At 37.2% G+C, this 16,450-nt stretch overlaps 1 protein-coding gene across 2 annotated transcripts in view; it reads left to right on the plus strand.

The window, feature by feature from the left end:
- The window catches only part of LOC134673403 (homeobox protein homothorax), a 343,072-nt gene that overhangs the window by 45,096 nt on the left and 281,526 nt on the right, over nucleotides 1-16,450 (plus strand). For both annotated transcript variants that reach the window (XM_063531382.1, XM_063531383.1), the window contains exons 4-6: nucleotides 6,307-6,357; nucleotides 10,430-10,480; nucleotides 15,788-15,955. In XM_063531382.1, coding sequence (XP_063387452.1) covers nucleotides 6,307-6,357; nucleotides 10,430-10,480; nucleotides 15,788-15,955 — 270 coding nt within the window. The remainder of the gene's footprint in view (nucleotides 1-6,306; nucleotides 6,358-10,429; nucleotides 10,481-15,787; nucleotides 15,956-16,450) is intronic.

Raw genomic sequence — 16,450 nt, forward strand, 5'->3', positions numbered from 1 at the left:
CACGCGTCGCATTTTTCAACCGATTCTCGTGAAATCTGTTGAGCAGTTTCGATAATTATATAGAATGTTTTATGTCGGTTCGGTTATAATTTATAATTCAAAATGTCGGTGCCATGGGGTTTCGCAAAGTCAACACCTCAGTGCATCACTAATTTATTTACATAGCCACATTTATTGTAGCCATACTATCCCATTTCCACACTATCCCGAGACTTCCATACCCAAGCCTAACGGCTAATAAAAACTTAACGCCTTATATCACGGATGGGGTAATCGTCTTAACGGCGCAGCATTTAACCGACTGCCCTGAAGACTCATTATGCCACCTTTATTGCGCCCTATAATTCCTCTGGCCCTCTAACTGACCTCCCAATGACCCCCGAGGGAACTGTTAGTGTTGGTGGGATTGTCACTGTTTTAAGTATAGGTACTATGGTCTACTTTGATTTCAAAAGTATATCTCGTATAGACTTTTTTGATTAAGAGGCTATCGCAAAATTGTAGTTTTTATATTGAATTTTTACTCGTTTTAATCAAGGGTTTGTCGTGAAAAAAATATGGAAACTAGTCTATATTTGCAAGGGCAGACTCCAACCAAAACCTTAAAAAGATAAAGATGGCTAGATAGAAAAAATCATGAAACATGTCTTATTTTTAATTATTATGGAACTCTACTATACATACTACTAAAACCTAAGTTTTAAGCCAGTTTATTTCAGTAGTTGTACGTACCTAATCGTAAATTAAGTACATATGTAATTATGGTTTACCTCAAAGAGATGTTTTAAAATAATCGTTGTGCCCTAAATTATAATTATTGTAATTTCGATGTTCGCAGATTAGTTTGTTTTGCACAGTGGTACATCATTACATACAACGAGGACAAAAACGTCTAATCACAAAATTACCATGGTCACAATCCACTTATCCATAAAGGTCTCCAAATAACATGTCCGGCCAAATTGCAGGTTATAACAGCTGTCAAAACTATAACGCCTCCGCCATCTTGTAAATTAATAAATCAAACATCAAAACTCGCTAGTGACAAACCTCACATCAAAAATTACAGGTCACAAATCGTCACACAGCCGGGCCATAAATCAACTTGAATTCTTTGTCCAAAAAAAACTGAAACTAAGCAAATACCCGTCCCGTCTACCTGCCCTCGTATCTTTTGAATACTTTTCTTGTATTAAAATAAAATTTCTGAACGCACGGATTTCGGGGCAAAAAACGTAAGAAAAACGCTCCTTTCATGCTCCTTCCCGCTCCTACCGATAATGGCCTCCTGCTCTAATGGGGATGACGATACGCAGGCCAAAACTGAAGCGTCATTTAGACATTTTTGCTTTTAAGTGTCTTAGGAAGCAGGATTAACGAAGCTTATTAGCAAATGTATAGCCAAAATACAGCAATGGGTGGAAATAAACGCATGGAATAACAAAACGTTGCATTATCCCTTTCTATTCATTAGCATAACCACCCCATCGGGTAGTTCCACATAAAGCCACCATCACACGTTGCACATTTCGACGACAAAGCGCAAAGCGTTAATACATTCCGTTATGAATAATTTTCAATCATTTACATATTTACTGGGTCCCCTGCGAACAAAAGGAACGTCCCACGTCTAAGTTCTTTTAATTCCAGCACAGACAAAAGGTAAACAACCAAACCTCATTTTATAGACCTTCGTTTATGGCCATAATATTCAGTAGGAGTCATTTTGTTAAGAATATTTATGGCATTTTTTGTACGCCCCAAGGAGAAATGACTGATATTTGACGTTTACAAGGATACCATAAAGACATTTGTTCATTACGTCGTTTTACGGCCGGTAGTGAACGGCGATATAGTTATATTCGCACATCGTTGTCGCGATGTGTGATTGTCGTGTCGTCATCGTCTCGTCCCCGCCTCGGTCCCGCCCGTCACACGCGCTCACTATAAATAAAATTTTGTAACAGGTACGCGTCATATTAATACACTATAATTTTAAATTCCGAACTACTTCAGTAGCGGCTCGACCGGCCAGCATTTTTTCGATAAGACAAAAACGAAAAAAAATCACCTGCCTGCGCTCGGCTTCATAAAAAGTTATTAAATAGGAGGCGACTTAACTAAATTACAAAACTCGACCTTTGCGCATTATAGAATAATTTACCATTAAAGCTCGTCTGGAATGCGTTCGATTCTAAATCATATACTTATGTGTGACAAGCTTCAGAATCCCGTGCCCCGGCTGATTTATTAAAAGTCTGACGAGATCGATCAGCCGGCATCTTAGGTAGCGTTTCGGTGCTTTATTTTATCTTATAAATAGATTTTTTATTACAAATTACAGGGTACCACGTTTGGTAGCGATTTTGATGCCGTCACTTGTGTCCCGCGCGAGGTAATAAGCACCCTTTAAATGGTCAATTCATTATGCGCTTTAATTTGTGTCCGATAAAGTTTAGTCTTCATTGAACCGGGTTGAGATTCCAAAATCGATCTGCAGCTTTTAATGTCAGGTTCCGTAATTTTTTCCGTCTCTCAGGTAGCTTTGGAAGACAAGCTCTTTTCCGTAAGAAATTCACCAGTGGTCTATTATCGAATTCTCACGGGCAAAAATAATATTGCAAGGTTTATAGTAAAGTTCTCGGCGTGTGGACGCCGGGCGCCCTGCGCGACACAAAAGGACTTACACGAAGGCATTTATTCAATTACACAAACAATACTGTATTTCGACCGAAAGTGCACAATGCGAAGCATAAAGCCCCAGGTAAGTGAAATGAATAGAGAGAACGGCGATTGTCGTCAGACAAAGATTTTAGGGACGAGTCAAAAGTTACGGTTGTTTATTTTTATGAGACATAAGGACAAACGGGAAATAAAAACTCTTTAGAAATAGTTTTTGAGTTAAATCGACGGGATGTTGGGGCAGTAAAAATGGCCGCTCGCTCCCGATTCATATAGATACATTTTGCGACCCGTCCGACACCTACCATTTTGTCAGCGACGCATGGTTTTTATGGTGATATCAAATATAATGGGGACATTAAGCGTGCCCAAGCCATACCGAATATCTAACAGATACATTCGGCGCAAATCTCTCACATCATTGAATTCAAAAGCAAAAATAAAACGAAATCTCGGTGGGAATCAAATCGGCATCGAAACAGGTTCACAAAAAGCGTATAAAAACAGTGAAAAAAATACTTGAAATTGACCATTTCCACCCAAGACGCGATATCAGCCGATCGGGTACCTTATTAGCATTTAATTCGTGGTAAAAAGTGGGGGTTCACGGGTCGCTGCCCCCCCAAATGACGGACTTCCTCGCTGGCGGCGGGGGAGGGTTATGTGTTTCACGTAATTTCGGTTCTGAATTTTTGATTGGTTAGATTGGAGACCAATTTTGGGGACTTTTAAGTACCTACTAAGATATAAAAACGATAGCCGTTCGGGCGGGCCGTGTATGGAATAACAAACAGGCACAACAGACAATTATCTTGGAATAAAACAAGGAGCTTAAATATACTAGTTTCTATACTCGTTTAAAGTAAATTTGTGTTATTAAATTAATAATAAAAATCAAAGAATCGTTAAATTTCTAGGACGGAAAAATGTTATCGTTAATCTCAAAGCACCTGCTCCAAAGGCCAGCGTCGACTTATCGCCGTGATCTACTAGTTTTGTTTTATTTCCTTTGTGGGAATAATCCCTCGGGTATTGTCATTCGAAGTATAAAAAAAAACTTTTATTTAAACTTTTTTGACCATAGAACACGGAACTTAGACCACTGTGTAGTAGGTACATGTTTAAATCAAAATATGTAGTTTTTTAGTAAAACTTAACACGAGAGTGACATAAAACGGGTTATAACATAAAATAATGACAGCGTCAAGAATGATAGCTATTACGTAGTGGGCGGGATTCAAACCCGCTACCTCACGTTCACCATTAGCCGTGGTTATTACCGTTTTTTATCTACGTTATAACGTCAAAATTGAGAACTACTAACTTAAAGTGACAACCCTAGTAGTTTAAAAGTACTGGCCGAAAATAACTTTCGTTTAAGAATGCAACGTATTTTTAATAATATTTAAAAATCGAACTGAAACGTCAATTATTCCTCATAATCAATAATTCTTAGATGACATTTATGACCCAGAGATCTTAATCGATTCCATACATTTTAATGCCATCCGTTTAACTAAAGGTCAAAGGAATTTATACCTTATCCTGCGGCGTTTACAGTCATAATTTATATGAACCCGTGTAACAGAATGCATGCATTTGTTATGAAAGCTTTTAGTTAAAAATGATGTTATAATTGTTAAGCGAATGAGACAGGATAAGTGACATGTTGCTTGTTATAATCACGATCATATAAATATACACCTTTTTACCTAATTCTATAAAAATCACATACAAATATGTTTATTTATATGTTTATGACCTTGAATGTTTTCAAATGTACACATGACGTGGACGTGTCTTCTATATTATATGTAGACATAGTTAGACCAAGAAAAGTCTGCAGCGATTTTGATAGCCCTCGCAGTGTAAGTGCTATTTATACGTCACAATATGACAGAAGTTTTCTTGGTCTAACTCTATAGTTATTTGAAAAAGAAAAAAAATCGATAAGTAGCTGGTTTAAATTCTTCACGGCGCTTTTGGTTCTTTGGTCTCATACGAAACGGTGATGACATTTAAAAGCGTCTCTACAGAGACATGAAGGCGATGCACATATATTTTCTTTTCAACATTTTTTAAAGAAAATAAAACTGTTCTGCTCTTTATATTCATCATGAACTAAAGCAGATTCACTTTTATTTTATGTAAAAACAAACCATAACATTCTCACAGTGAACAGTTAACTTTTCCATATCGTGCACTTGATATTGTTATTATATCCAATTAATAGGCCGTTCACATTAAACTAGATACGTTTTATTTCTATATAAAATGTACCGCTAACTAAAATCATTTAGTACATCAGTTTAACAAACCATAACTTTTACGCAAGCATCGTAAAATGCAGAGTAAAATCTTTAAAAACTACGCGTTATATTATAATAGCTTGATTGTGAGATTTTTGTCCATTTTAATTTTGATTGTTTTGCCCGCGCCTCGAAACACTGTGCGAACGTTTTGTGAAATTTTATTATGTGAAAATTTGTGAAGCTTTCAAATTAGCATGTGGAATATTTTTTTTGTTTACTTTTTTTGTATATTACTGTCAGCAAAGACGCATAGTGATTCAAGGCAGTCACAACTATGGACAAAAATATCTTGGCAAAGATATTTAAAAAGTTTTTTTAATGTAATTTTTTAAACGCTCGTAAGTTCAGGTCAGTCAGCCTTCATAAAAGGTTGAATGAGTCAATAACATTAAAAAAATCCGTCCAGCAGGCGGTGTGATAGCATCGCATATCCGGTCAAGCCTCAATGTCGAAAAAAGTGCTTCTTAAGTATTAATGATTAAATACCGCAGAACGTGCGTGTAGGCATCTATCCTCGTAAGAAATAATTGTGCATTATAATGTATACGTTTCAATCTAATTAGAACTTTCATAAACCAAATAAAGAATGCATTTCTTTTGTTTCAAATAAAATTCATCCTAATTTACTATATTACAAGGTTCAAATTAAAAATTGGAAAATTTTGTAGTGGGTCTTACGAGACTATATGCGATTATTCAAAGAAAGTGCATGCTTTAAAAACTTGATAAATATCAGTTTATAAATCAAATGTTTTAAATTACGACTTAGTAAGAGAAAATATTGGCATCAATATTTCTCGTTAACGAGTTTTTTGTATGAATGGTTGTTGAAGAACGGCTTTTATTAACATATTTCGTTTTATCTTAAAATAATACTTTTATGATATTATTGTTATTGATGTTGTCTTTGTCATTGCACAAATAGATACTTGCGATAGATTTATGACACTTTTTCCATATTATAAAATAAAACTGTAATGATGTCCAAATATGTATGTATAGCACTATGTAATATGGATTAGTGTCATATTTTTAAGTAACAAGTAGGCATCAATACTGGTAAAATAAGTAGAGACTTACAACACCAAGTTACAAGTTGTATGTTAGAAGTGTGAAGATTGCCGCCTCTGCGTTTTTATTCTCTTACGTGCTCACGCGCACCGAACCGAGCGAGCATTTTATTACACGTCTAGCATTACCACCCGGCTGCGCTCGCGCTGCATTATAAATCCAAAACACACTATACACACCATAAACTTATATTACATGCAAATCTTCAAATTATTCATGTACTTTTTTTCTATGTTCACAGATACGCCAAGAAAAACCTTATTATATAGCGGACCCCGAAGTAGACTCATTAGTAAGTATTATTTAATTTTATTTTAACATCAAAACACAAGAGATAAATTAACCGCGAGGGATCAGTTTAATACGCCATAAAGTAGTGAACATTTTATAGTTCGCCTCGCCTCCAGCGACCAAGTAATTTACGATTTGATTAGTTAAAAAGCTGTCTAAAATTAACCACAGGTAAACGAGATATATTTCTCGGAACAACAAAATAGAGTAATACGAATAAAAAATATATATTGTCACTCATAAAAAGCTGAATCGCACCGTGCGCCTCCCGCGGCTAGCTTGGACAAAAAGTGAAATAATAAAAAGATGGCGGCCACCCACCGACGCCGTTCGACACGGATACTTAACCGATTTTTAACAAATAAAATCTTAGGCATTACGAATCGCTGGGCAGCGGGGGCGACGCGCTCAATATTTTGACTTTGTTAGGGAAATCGGTGCAGGCGACCGCGCTGACGCATCGCCCGCGAAAGCCCACGTACCAACAAACACACATGACTTCTATTGCCATCGAAAAACTTGCACTCCGAGCGCATCCATATAAATCTGGCCTCTGGATTCATAACAAGGACGCATAATGGAAGACCGTACACACACTGGCTGGCTTAAGTCAAGTGCACTGTGTAGGACAAGAATAACAGCCCTCATATCCTACATTACGTCAACGTTACATACAAAAACCATGATAACCGAGCTTAACCAACGCGCAAACACAAACTAAACCGAGTTTAAAAACAGTAGCCTCAGCGCCATAAACTAAGTCTTACCTGCACTGATAAGCATCATTCATGCACAGATAACGTGCCCAAACAAACGCAGCGACATCCGGGCGCTCGACAAACTTTAGAAAAATAGCTAAGTTTGTGTCTTGACATGTGGGTTGTGGCACCGGTGTTAGTTTGCACAGGCAGCGTAAAAAAACTTCAAAAAGTTGTAGTCAAAACATTCGTCTTAAGTATTTGAACTGAGGTGTTGCGGTCTTGTAAATGTTTTAGTTCTTCACGTCCTAATCGTAAATGTTCGTATCGTATTGAGATTTATATCCTTATTTATAAAACTTAGCAACCTCTTCTTACAAACCTGTATTAAATTTTCTCTCTAACAACACATGTGCCAAAATGACGGATAGGGACAAACGATTATCAACAGAGATATACTGACAAACGTTTAGGAATAACGCCATTAGTTGTTAGTCAAGGCTGTTTAAAGGAGAAACTGTACTTAAATAACTGTCTCTATTTTCCGACAAATATGATTTTAGTTTGTTTTACGGTATAGTGATTGGGCTTTTACTATCAGGCTATTTGCCACTGGCGTCAGCGTCACTTGTCAAAAAGTTTCATTAATAAAATATTTTTTGTCCGTAACATCTTCAAATTAAAATCACTGTCCAAACTGCAATTTCCTCTCAAGATTTATTCCAACAAAACCCGAAGTACAAAAATCCTTTAAAAACGCTCAATTGAGTTTTCAACGAGTATTTAACAAGAAGTAATTTGGGCCAATTGAATTAAGTTCCTTTGTGGCCACATGTTTCCCTCGAGCGATACTTTTGTGACCAACTGACAGACAGACAGACATTGTTCACGTTTACATAAAGGCAGTTCGGTTGCAAGGTGTCCTCGTTAACATATTTTAGTCAAGGATACAATACTATTCAAGCTTAGTCTTTAATCGACCGAGTAATGCGAGGTCTTTTAGTCCACTTAGGGTGAAATTTCACGTTAGTGACCAAAATTTTTGGTTATTCTTTGTATATTTTCAGAAATATCGACAACCCCATACTTCCAAAATTGAGTAATATAAAAAAGTTAACAAAATTTTCAACTGGGCCAATTTTCCAACATTAAAAGCATTCGACGTTTATTGTTAATTAAAAGGGTAATTTCTCACCTATTAGTTTTTCAAAAATCTTGGTCAAACAGCGCTTGCTGTCCAAAAAAGTGTTAAAGGTCTAATCATTGACCTTTCAACAAACATATTACAAGCACTCTATGTTTGCGCTACTGTTTGCATAGTTCACCTCTGTCAGACACAGATGTTTGACACAACCAACACAGATGCTCCCGCGCAAACAGAATACAACCTATGAGGAGTATCATTTCAAAAGATCTTATTTCTCTATGAATACCATACAAAAATAACCCCTTATGAAAAGGCACTCCTCATATATCATCTTCATCTATAACCAATACAACTTGGTCTCTAGTTGTTTAACAACTGCCAGTATTCGAAGGTCATCCTTTATACTGGTTTTGAGACGGTAAGCGGTTGCGTTCGATCCGCGCGTTGACATTATTTGAATTTGGAATGTTGGTTTTTCTGTTTAAATAGAACGTTTGTTTCTTCAAAGTACGATAAGAATCTAGTGGAGCTGCTATAGATGGAGGTGTCGCGGCTAGTGTTATTTTGGGCTGAATCTTTATATCTAGACAAACTTTAGTCAAGCCTGTCTGAGAATATAATTACATAATCCAATTGATACAGTTTTAAGTAGTTGTATATTGTATAAAAGTTGCTACAATGAATGTCCTGTCCACAGAAAACCGTCTAGGTGGTTGGTACCGCCAAAAAGTTCTAGTTTTCTTTACGTTTGGAAAGCAAGATTATAGAAACTTCATAAGTCTTGGATCTGTAAGGAATATGGTATTCTCCAGCCATTGCGTCTACGGTCTAGTAACATTGGAAGTGCCAATGTCCAAGTTAAGCTTAAAAAAAATTAAAATACCAGAATTATAGCTAAAGAAGAGCGCAAAGCCCTTTCACCACGCCACGGATCCCATACAAGACAAACAGGAGCAAGTTTACTCAGAGTTAAAACATATTTTTATCTGTTCGCTTATGTCAACGTGTCTGAGCAAATAGCTTGAGGGTGGTAGAACCTTCGAACTCGAAGAAAGCAGTCGCAATCAAAACTCAATCTTAACACGTAGGCGTTAGAATTTAGAATTGATGTGGATTATTATTGGAGTTAGTACTTTGTTTCGTGTGAGATATGGATTTAATTGATATTGCCTCCGCAGATGTTATGCATGCCTGGTAGCTTCGTGTTATGCCAATACGTTTTGTATTCATGATTTAGGGCGTGTATAGACAATATCTACAGTTTGTGTGTTTGGTCGCTCTTATCACGTTATTACAAGATGAAATTCGTAGAATTTTTCAAAAATTGTCTTTAACGTAGGACACCAGAATAATGAGATGTTAGCTATTGGTCTCATAAAAGAGGATCTCGAAGAGTGTGAAGTAAAGGAAAAAACGGCGGAAAACACTAGTTATGGAAAACATAACCGCCAAAGATATATAGATATAGGCATCAACTTGTCAAGTAGTTAGTCCACTGGGGGTAGTATCAAGACAAACAAGCAATTAAAGTCAAATAAAAATGATTTATGAGCTTTATGGCGCTATCAAACTGATTCAACCCGCATAATTGGCTTACTTAATCGTGTTTAATTACCAAAAAACTATACTAATTACAACTGTAATAAAACATACAGATTTGAATTGTAACGCATCTTCAATCAGAGATGCTATTAAACTAGCATTAGCCATTACATCGCATTTGATTGCATCTCCAAATAAACCATTTGATACCATCTTTGTTTTTGTACGTGCTATGATAGTTAACATGGTATAAAAACTGATCATGTACCTACAGATGTAGATATTTAGATAGATATATTGAGCGATTGGTTACAATGTAACTTACGTTTGCTCCTAACAATTTATCCGTTTAATCTTTTTCATCTCTTTGACTTTTTGACTTTCATCGCTCAAAACTGATTTTCTTTTCCGCCACCAATTGTAAGTTACTGTTTGGCACAATGATTGATTAGTAGAGAATGCCTTATGGCATTAAGTCCGCCATTTGTACTTTCTTGTATTGTGCAATAATAAATAAATATTATTTAACAAGAAGATAAGAGTCCGTCTAAGCTTACTTTCATAAAAAAATGACATTAATGATGACATTTCACACTTGGTCATTCATTGCGAATGCCATGCAGAGCTAGTTTGGTCCGACTTTATCAATTTTGGTTAGAGTATTAACAATACTTTCTTTTTTACAGATGGTGCAAGCGATACAAGTTTTACGGTTTCACCTATTAGAATTAGAAAAAGTAAGTACCAATTTATATATAAGTATATATGTTATAACAAAGTGGAATGCATCTGGACCGGGCCAAGGGAACCTGTTCCCAAAAATATCACCTAACATTGTCCGAACATGATACCGCTTCGATTATCTGGCCGTATTCAAAAGCGGCGCGGACGCAGCGTACTCCGGCGGAGCGGACCAATGAAATCTGCTGGAGATCTTAGGGCCACCCCACACTAACTTTTGAGCGTCGGCGTTTAGTCAGCGCTATGGAAAATGGTGTAGCTGCGCAGTTGCGTCAACGTTGCGTCGAGCAGCAGCCATAGAGTTGACTTGACGCCGACGCTCGGGAGACGCTAGTATGGGGATTATGGGGTGTCTCTAATATTCATATGCGTTGTTAAGAGTGCGGGAGTGCACTTATACTGGCTGATCCGAGGCAGTACTTGCTAAGCAATATAAATGACACACACCGATCCCGAGCCCTGATAGGGTATCGATCTCCCAACCGGTCCACCTTCTGTTTTATACATTCGAATTTCGAAAACTATATCGTATAGTCAGGTGTGCGGTGAATGGGGCGAATGTTGTCAGTTTTTCGACGCCGATTCGGGCGAGTCCGGTTTTTGTCCCGAACTCGTAACGGTAAACTCAAGGAGGTTTTTGCTATCCGCAATCAAATCGTACAATCTACACGCGATTTAATTAGTCGCGTAAAATTCAAATCCAGCTCCTCTGGAATTAATTTATATCAATATTATGGTCACGTTTGGAAACTAGTTTCACTAACGTCTATATCGAGAAACGAGATACCTCACGACGCCATAGCGGATTCCGTAAATACTGAGATAGGAACCGGTAAATTTAGTGAAGGAAAAACACAAAAAAGTGTAATGAGATAATGTAATGCGATACCTCTGTACGAATTGCTGGCTGGAGAGATAAAAGCGGTTTAAAAAAGAAGCATTCGAAATTCAAAATTGTGGCGCAGTGTAAGAAACAAAACGTTCGCTCCTAGAACCGCCATACCTGTCCCCGCTATCGAAAAAATGTTTTTTGCTCTGTGCTCATATCCCATACACGTCTGTTTGTATCTCGTCTCGGTTTTTGTTGAGGATAAAAAAAACCACGCCGTTAGTTGGATCCATTTCCGCTCCACTACGCGTTCACAGGTGAAGGTTTTTGATCTTAAAACTAATAATTAAAAATAAAAAGAACGCCCGCCCGCCCGGCCCGCGCACAATGAGATCTTGTTAAGTGCACTTTTTTCCCCACTTTGCTGTAATTACTTCGCTTTTTTGATAAAACATTTTATGAGCAGCGTTATAAAAGGGTTTCTGGTATAAAAAATGTCAAAGGCTTTAATGATTTGTAATGAGTTCGAGATTCGGAATCAGAAACGTTATTCAATTTTTACGAAAGAATCACATTATAATATCCAATAACGTTTTTTGATTTATGTTTTCAATATTTTAAATATGGCCGCTGGCGGGGATCGCGGCTTTAAGTCCTTTTTCGTCGCGCAGCTGATTGGCCGTCGCTGGGTATTTTAATGTACCCACAGCGTTCCCTAATTATGTTATGTGATAGACGCTTGGGTTCCTTCGGTAATGTGCTCTGTATAAAAAACCTAATTTTAAAGATTTTAATTTTCGAACGCATCTGACGCTCGTTAGCTGTTGCTGTTCCAAACGCGTAATTTTAAATTCGAACACGCTATTTTTAATTGTAGTGTTGCTAGGTTGAAATTATAAAAAAGCCGTTATTAAAAAGTAACAAGTCAAACAACGCTTCTTGTAGTTTTTTTAATATTTAGTTTGTACATCGTAAACGTTATCTGCGCGACGTGGCTAAGTGATTTACGACAGGTCAGATTTGTTGGTTTACGGGCCGAACCGAAACCGAACCTGGGACCCCGTTTACGACACGCGGTTTTATAACTTTTTATTAAGCCTCTAATGCTTTGTCTGGATTGCCAGCACAGGGCCGGGTATATTAAAATAAATTAAAAATGACGAACTATTTTTAATACAATCGTAAAGTCAAATCTATAATAACAAATCAAGGTATCGTTAAACTAAAACTAAATGTCAGTTTAACTTTTTAAATCACATGCTAACCAAGGCGGAGTGAGGTGCCAACCGATTTGAATGCGATGCGGCCCAAAGGACCGGTTGTTTATTTTTTATAAAAAAAAAACTGAGAAAGAATCCGACCCGGCCGCGTTATGCAATATGGCGGGGGATTTACATAAATATTGCCAATTTATATTGGAGCATAATATTGCCAATTTACGTTGAAGTATAATATTGTCCATTTATTTCTTGATACATGCTCTTGCAAAAAGAAAAAAACTAAATGTTAGACCCTTGTCATTTAAATCTTCCTTTTTGAAAGAACCGCTGCCCGCTTATTACGTTTTTGTTTAATATAATGAAAAATATATTGGATTAATATTGCTTGGCGGATAAAATGAAAATTCAAATGGATTACAATTTCATACAACAGATTTTTTAAAACTTTTTTGTAATTAAAAAATGATGATGTTTTAATATATCATAATAACTTTCGGAATTGTCTAGTACTTTCCTATTCATAATGTACCGCCAACATCATCTCTTTTTGCCTTAAGATTAACTGGTAGAGAATGCCTTATGACATTAAGTCTGTCTTTGGTAGGTACTGTAAGTTTTGTTATGCAGTTAAATTAGTATACAATTTGTTTACTACGTTCAATATATGCAGTCAAAAGAAAATAAATATATTAGGGATACCTGATATGTATTCATAATAATAATTATGTATGATATTATTAAAATTATTTATTGCCTCACACTTCAGTTTACAAAACTATTCAAATACCAAAATGGCTTATGTCACTATAAAATCGCATATGATACAACATTACAACATTATACAACTAAGGCGATCATTTAAAACCAAATCGTCGTAAGTCAATGTGAAAAGATATAGAGATATGACTCTTTGGATTAGGAAATAAGGATTAATCTAACGTGGCAATCAGAAATGTCGCCCGTCGCATTAGCAAAGGAAATGGCATATAACGGTCCCTTTTAGCCGGCCGTGACACCGATCGTGGCGGATAACCCACGCCAGAATGATACTAGGAAAAGTTGGAAAAAATAGTAAAAAACAGTATCAATACCTCTGGATTACAAAAGTTAGCTTGAACTGTATGTGTATTACAATTTGAGAATAATAAAAATAAATAAAATAGGAGCGGCGCCAATTACCACACAACCTAAAATTTAAAAAAATTGATATAGCATTGTAGGGGAGAGCTAGTAAATCTAATTATATAATGTAAGCACGTTATTCCATATTCCATTATTCCATTCCATTTTAAACCATGACACTAGATATCTATGAATGTGATGGGAAATATTGCTCAAATAACCGGCCATAAAGAACAGGGACTTAACTTAAATCCCAAGTTCAAAAGAGCGATAGAAGCCCGAGTAGGTCTATACGTCAACGGACCGCCATTATATCACATTACATTCCAAATTTAAATAAAAAGTATTCGTTCAGAAACACCCCATATCTCAATCCGTGAGTCGCTCATTCCAAATTTAAATTTCTGGAAAGAGTTTGATGTTCGAAACGATAATCGTCTCGAACCTGACTGTCGGAATGCCGTAATATCTCATTAAAAGCATTACCTGTTAATAAACAACGACTTATCAACGACCACGACGCGAACGACTTTAAATCTTTGCTTAACGACTCACGGCTCAATTTCTCTCAGCCGCGATATTTCGTTATGGTCTTTCACAAATTGTTGAGAAAACAGTTCCAAATTTGAATCCCCGAAGAGTTACGATGTCAAATCTTAGTCGCTGTCACTTAAATCGAAAATAGTATCGGCGTCGGTCACAAACGTAGGATTAGGCTCGAAAATGTTTGATTTTATTTTGAACAGTGTGTTTACTCTGTCATCCGTGAGCTTATAAAAGCACACTCAATCAAGATTTTGACATTGACAGCGCTCGGTTCGCGCAGTAGCGTTTATCCGTTGTAGTGTCAATAAAATTCTCACAGCCATAAATATGAATTTCAACGGTCGGTTGTAAAATTCAAATTATGATAAACAAACTGCAGCGCGTGCGTGCTCCGATGTGTAATTTACAAAAACCTGTCGATTAGGAAATTAGTATCCCGAAGACATAATTAGCTGTCAACGGCGGGAGCACCGTTTCCGCTTCCGCTGCTCGGTTCTATTTTCAAAATCCGCCAAGACGCCGTGCGTGTTCGATTTTCATTTTTCGTTTTCGATTCTTTTTTCGAGCGGGTCACCTGCCAGCTTTATTGCACCGTGTAAAAGCTGTCTAAAAATTACGTTAGTCTTTTTATTGCCTCATGGTAATTTCTAAGCTAATTATGCCTATGAGAATGTATGCAGCGAGCGACGAATTAATACACGCTTGGGGGCCGAAGAATAAAAAACAGTAAAAATGAGTTTCGTGCCGTTTTTACGATTCATTTGGAGTTTTTAAAAGTGAAGCGACAGTTGGCCGAGCGTCCAAATGTATTCCCTTTGTTTCTATTGTATTGTTTTTCTTGTGTTTTTTTCTTTAGCTTTGTATGCTGATATTAGTTTAAAGGTCGAACTTTGTATCCGCAGTTATGAATTAATGAGTAACGGAGAGAAATTTAGACGTCACTTTGTTTGACACCGTTTGATCGGTAACACAATAGTTACTTAAATATAATTGTTTTTGACAAATAGGATGACATTCAAGTTTCACATAAATTACGTATTGTTTGTCTCATTAATTCAAACGAATGTTAACCATTTTATTTTTAAACTGATGTATACAAACGACTGTGTTGTTTTATCTTAGGAAAATTTTAACAAGATATGTTATACCTTTTTTTGCAGCATTTATTTCATATAATAGATTTCATAACTGCCTGGACTTCAATGTTCATGTTGCATACCCAGCATCAAACTTCATTTGGAAATCTATTTAGGTTACAGTAGTATTACAAATATATATGCTCGGGAGTTTCCTTTAAATGACGCTGTTTAGTATATTCTGGAAGTACTACCGCCTTAATACAGAATACAGAAGGACCGGCAACAAACGAGAAAGAAAGGCTCAAAATGTCAGTATTTCGAGCGATAAGCTTCAAGTACTCCGTACATGCAATAAAATAGCCAGACCAAAATTGCACTGGTTACATAGTCGAATATAGGCGTTTCTGTTTTAGCTCGGTAGTCGGACAGATTCCACATCAACGTCTAAGCGTAGCATAGTAGTATCGCAAAATATCAGGATCGTCTCCAACGCCACTTTCTGCGCAGGTCCACGAGTTGTGCGACAACTTCTGCCACCGCTACATCAGCTGTCTGAAGGGCAAGATGCCGATCGACCTCGTGATAGACGAGCGGGAGTCAGCGCGGCCGCCCGACGCCAACGGCGAGCGCTCCGCCCCCGACAGCAGCCACGACGGAGCCTCCACCCCCGACGTCGTGAGTACCCCCTACAATAGCAAACCCCATCTCATTCAGAGGCGCGATCCCCAACTAGCACCCAGCTCTACCACGAGCTACCTCGTGCACCCCTGCTCTTAGTTTGGCCATTGCAAAAACGAAGTACGTAAGGGGGTGCTCGCATTTTAGTTAGATTTTCCGCCTCCCTCGCTTTTCACTGTACGCTCGGCCTCTGAGGGCGTTCATTGGCAACGCTCCCAGAAAGCCTTAGTTTAAGTTCCTTTAGAACAAATCTTCGTTTTTGCAATTGGCCAACCTCTTATCACTGTACGATTCAATCTAAAACGTTGAATTTACATTTTAAAATCAAAATTTACACGTAACAGTGGAGGGGTGAAAACGGGTGCGATCCGACGAGTTTGAATTACTTTGCGGTGGATGTTCTGGTTTATTGGATTTTGCGTTGCGTTGCATTCGGTAATTTTTGCACCGAAATTTATGTATACGATTAAAAAAAAAACATACGTATAACGT

Source organism: Cydia fagiglandana, chromosome 18 (assembly GCF_963556715.1).
Source record: "Cydia fagiglandana chromosome 18, ilCydFagi1.1, whole genome shotgun sequence".
NCBI classification, from domain to species: Eukaryota; Metazoa; Arthropoda; class Insecta; order Lepidoptera; family Tortricidae; genus Cydia; species Cydia fagiglandana.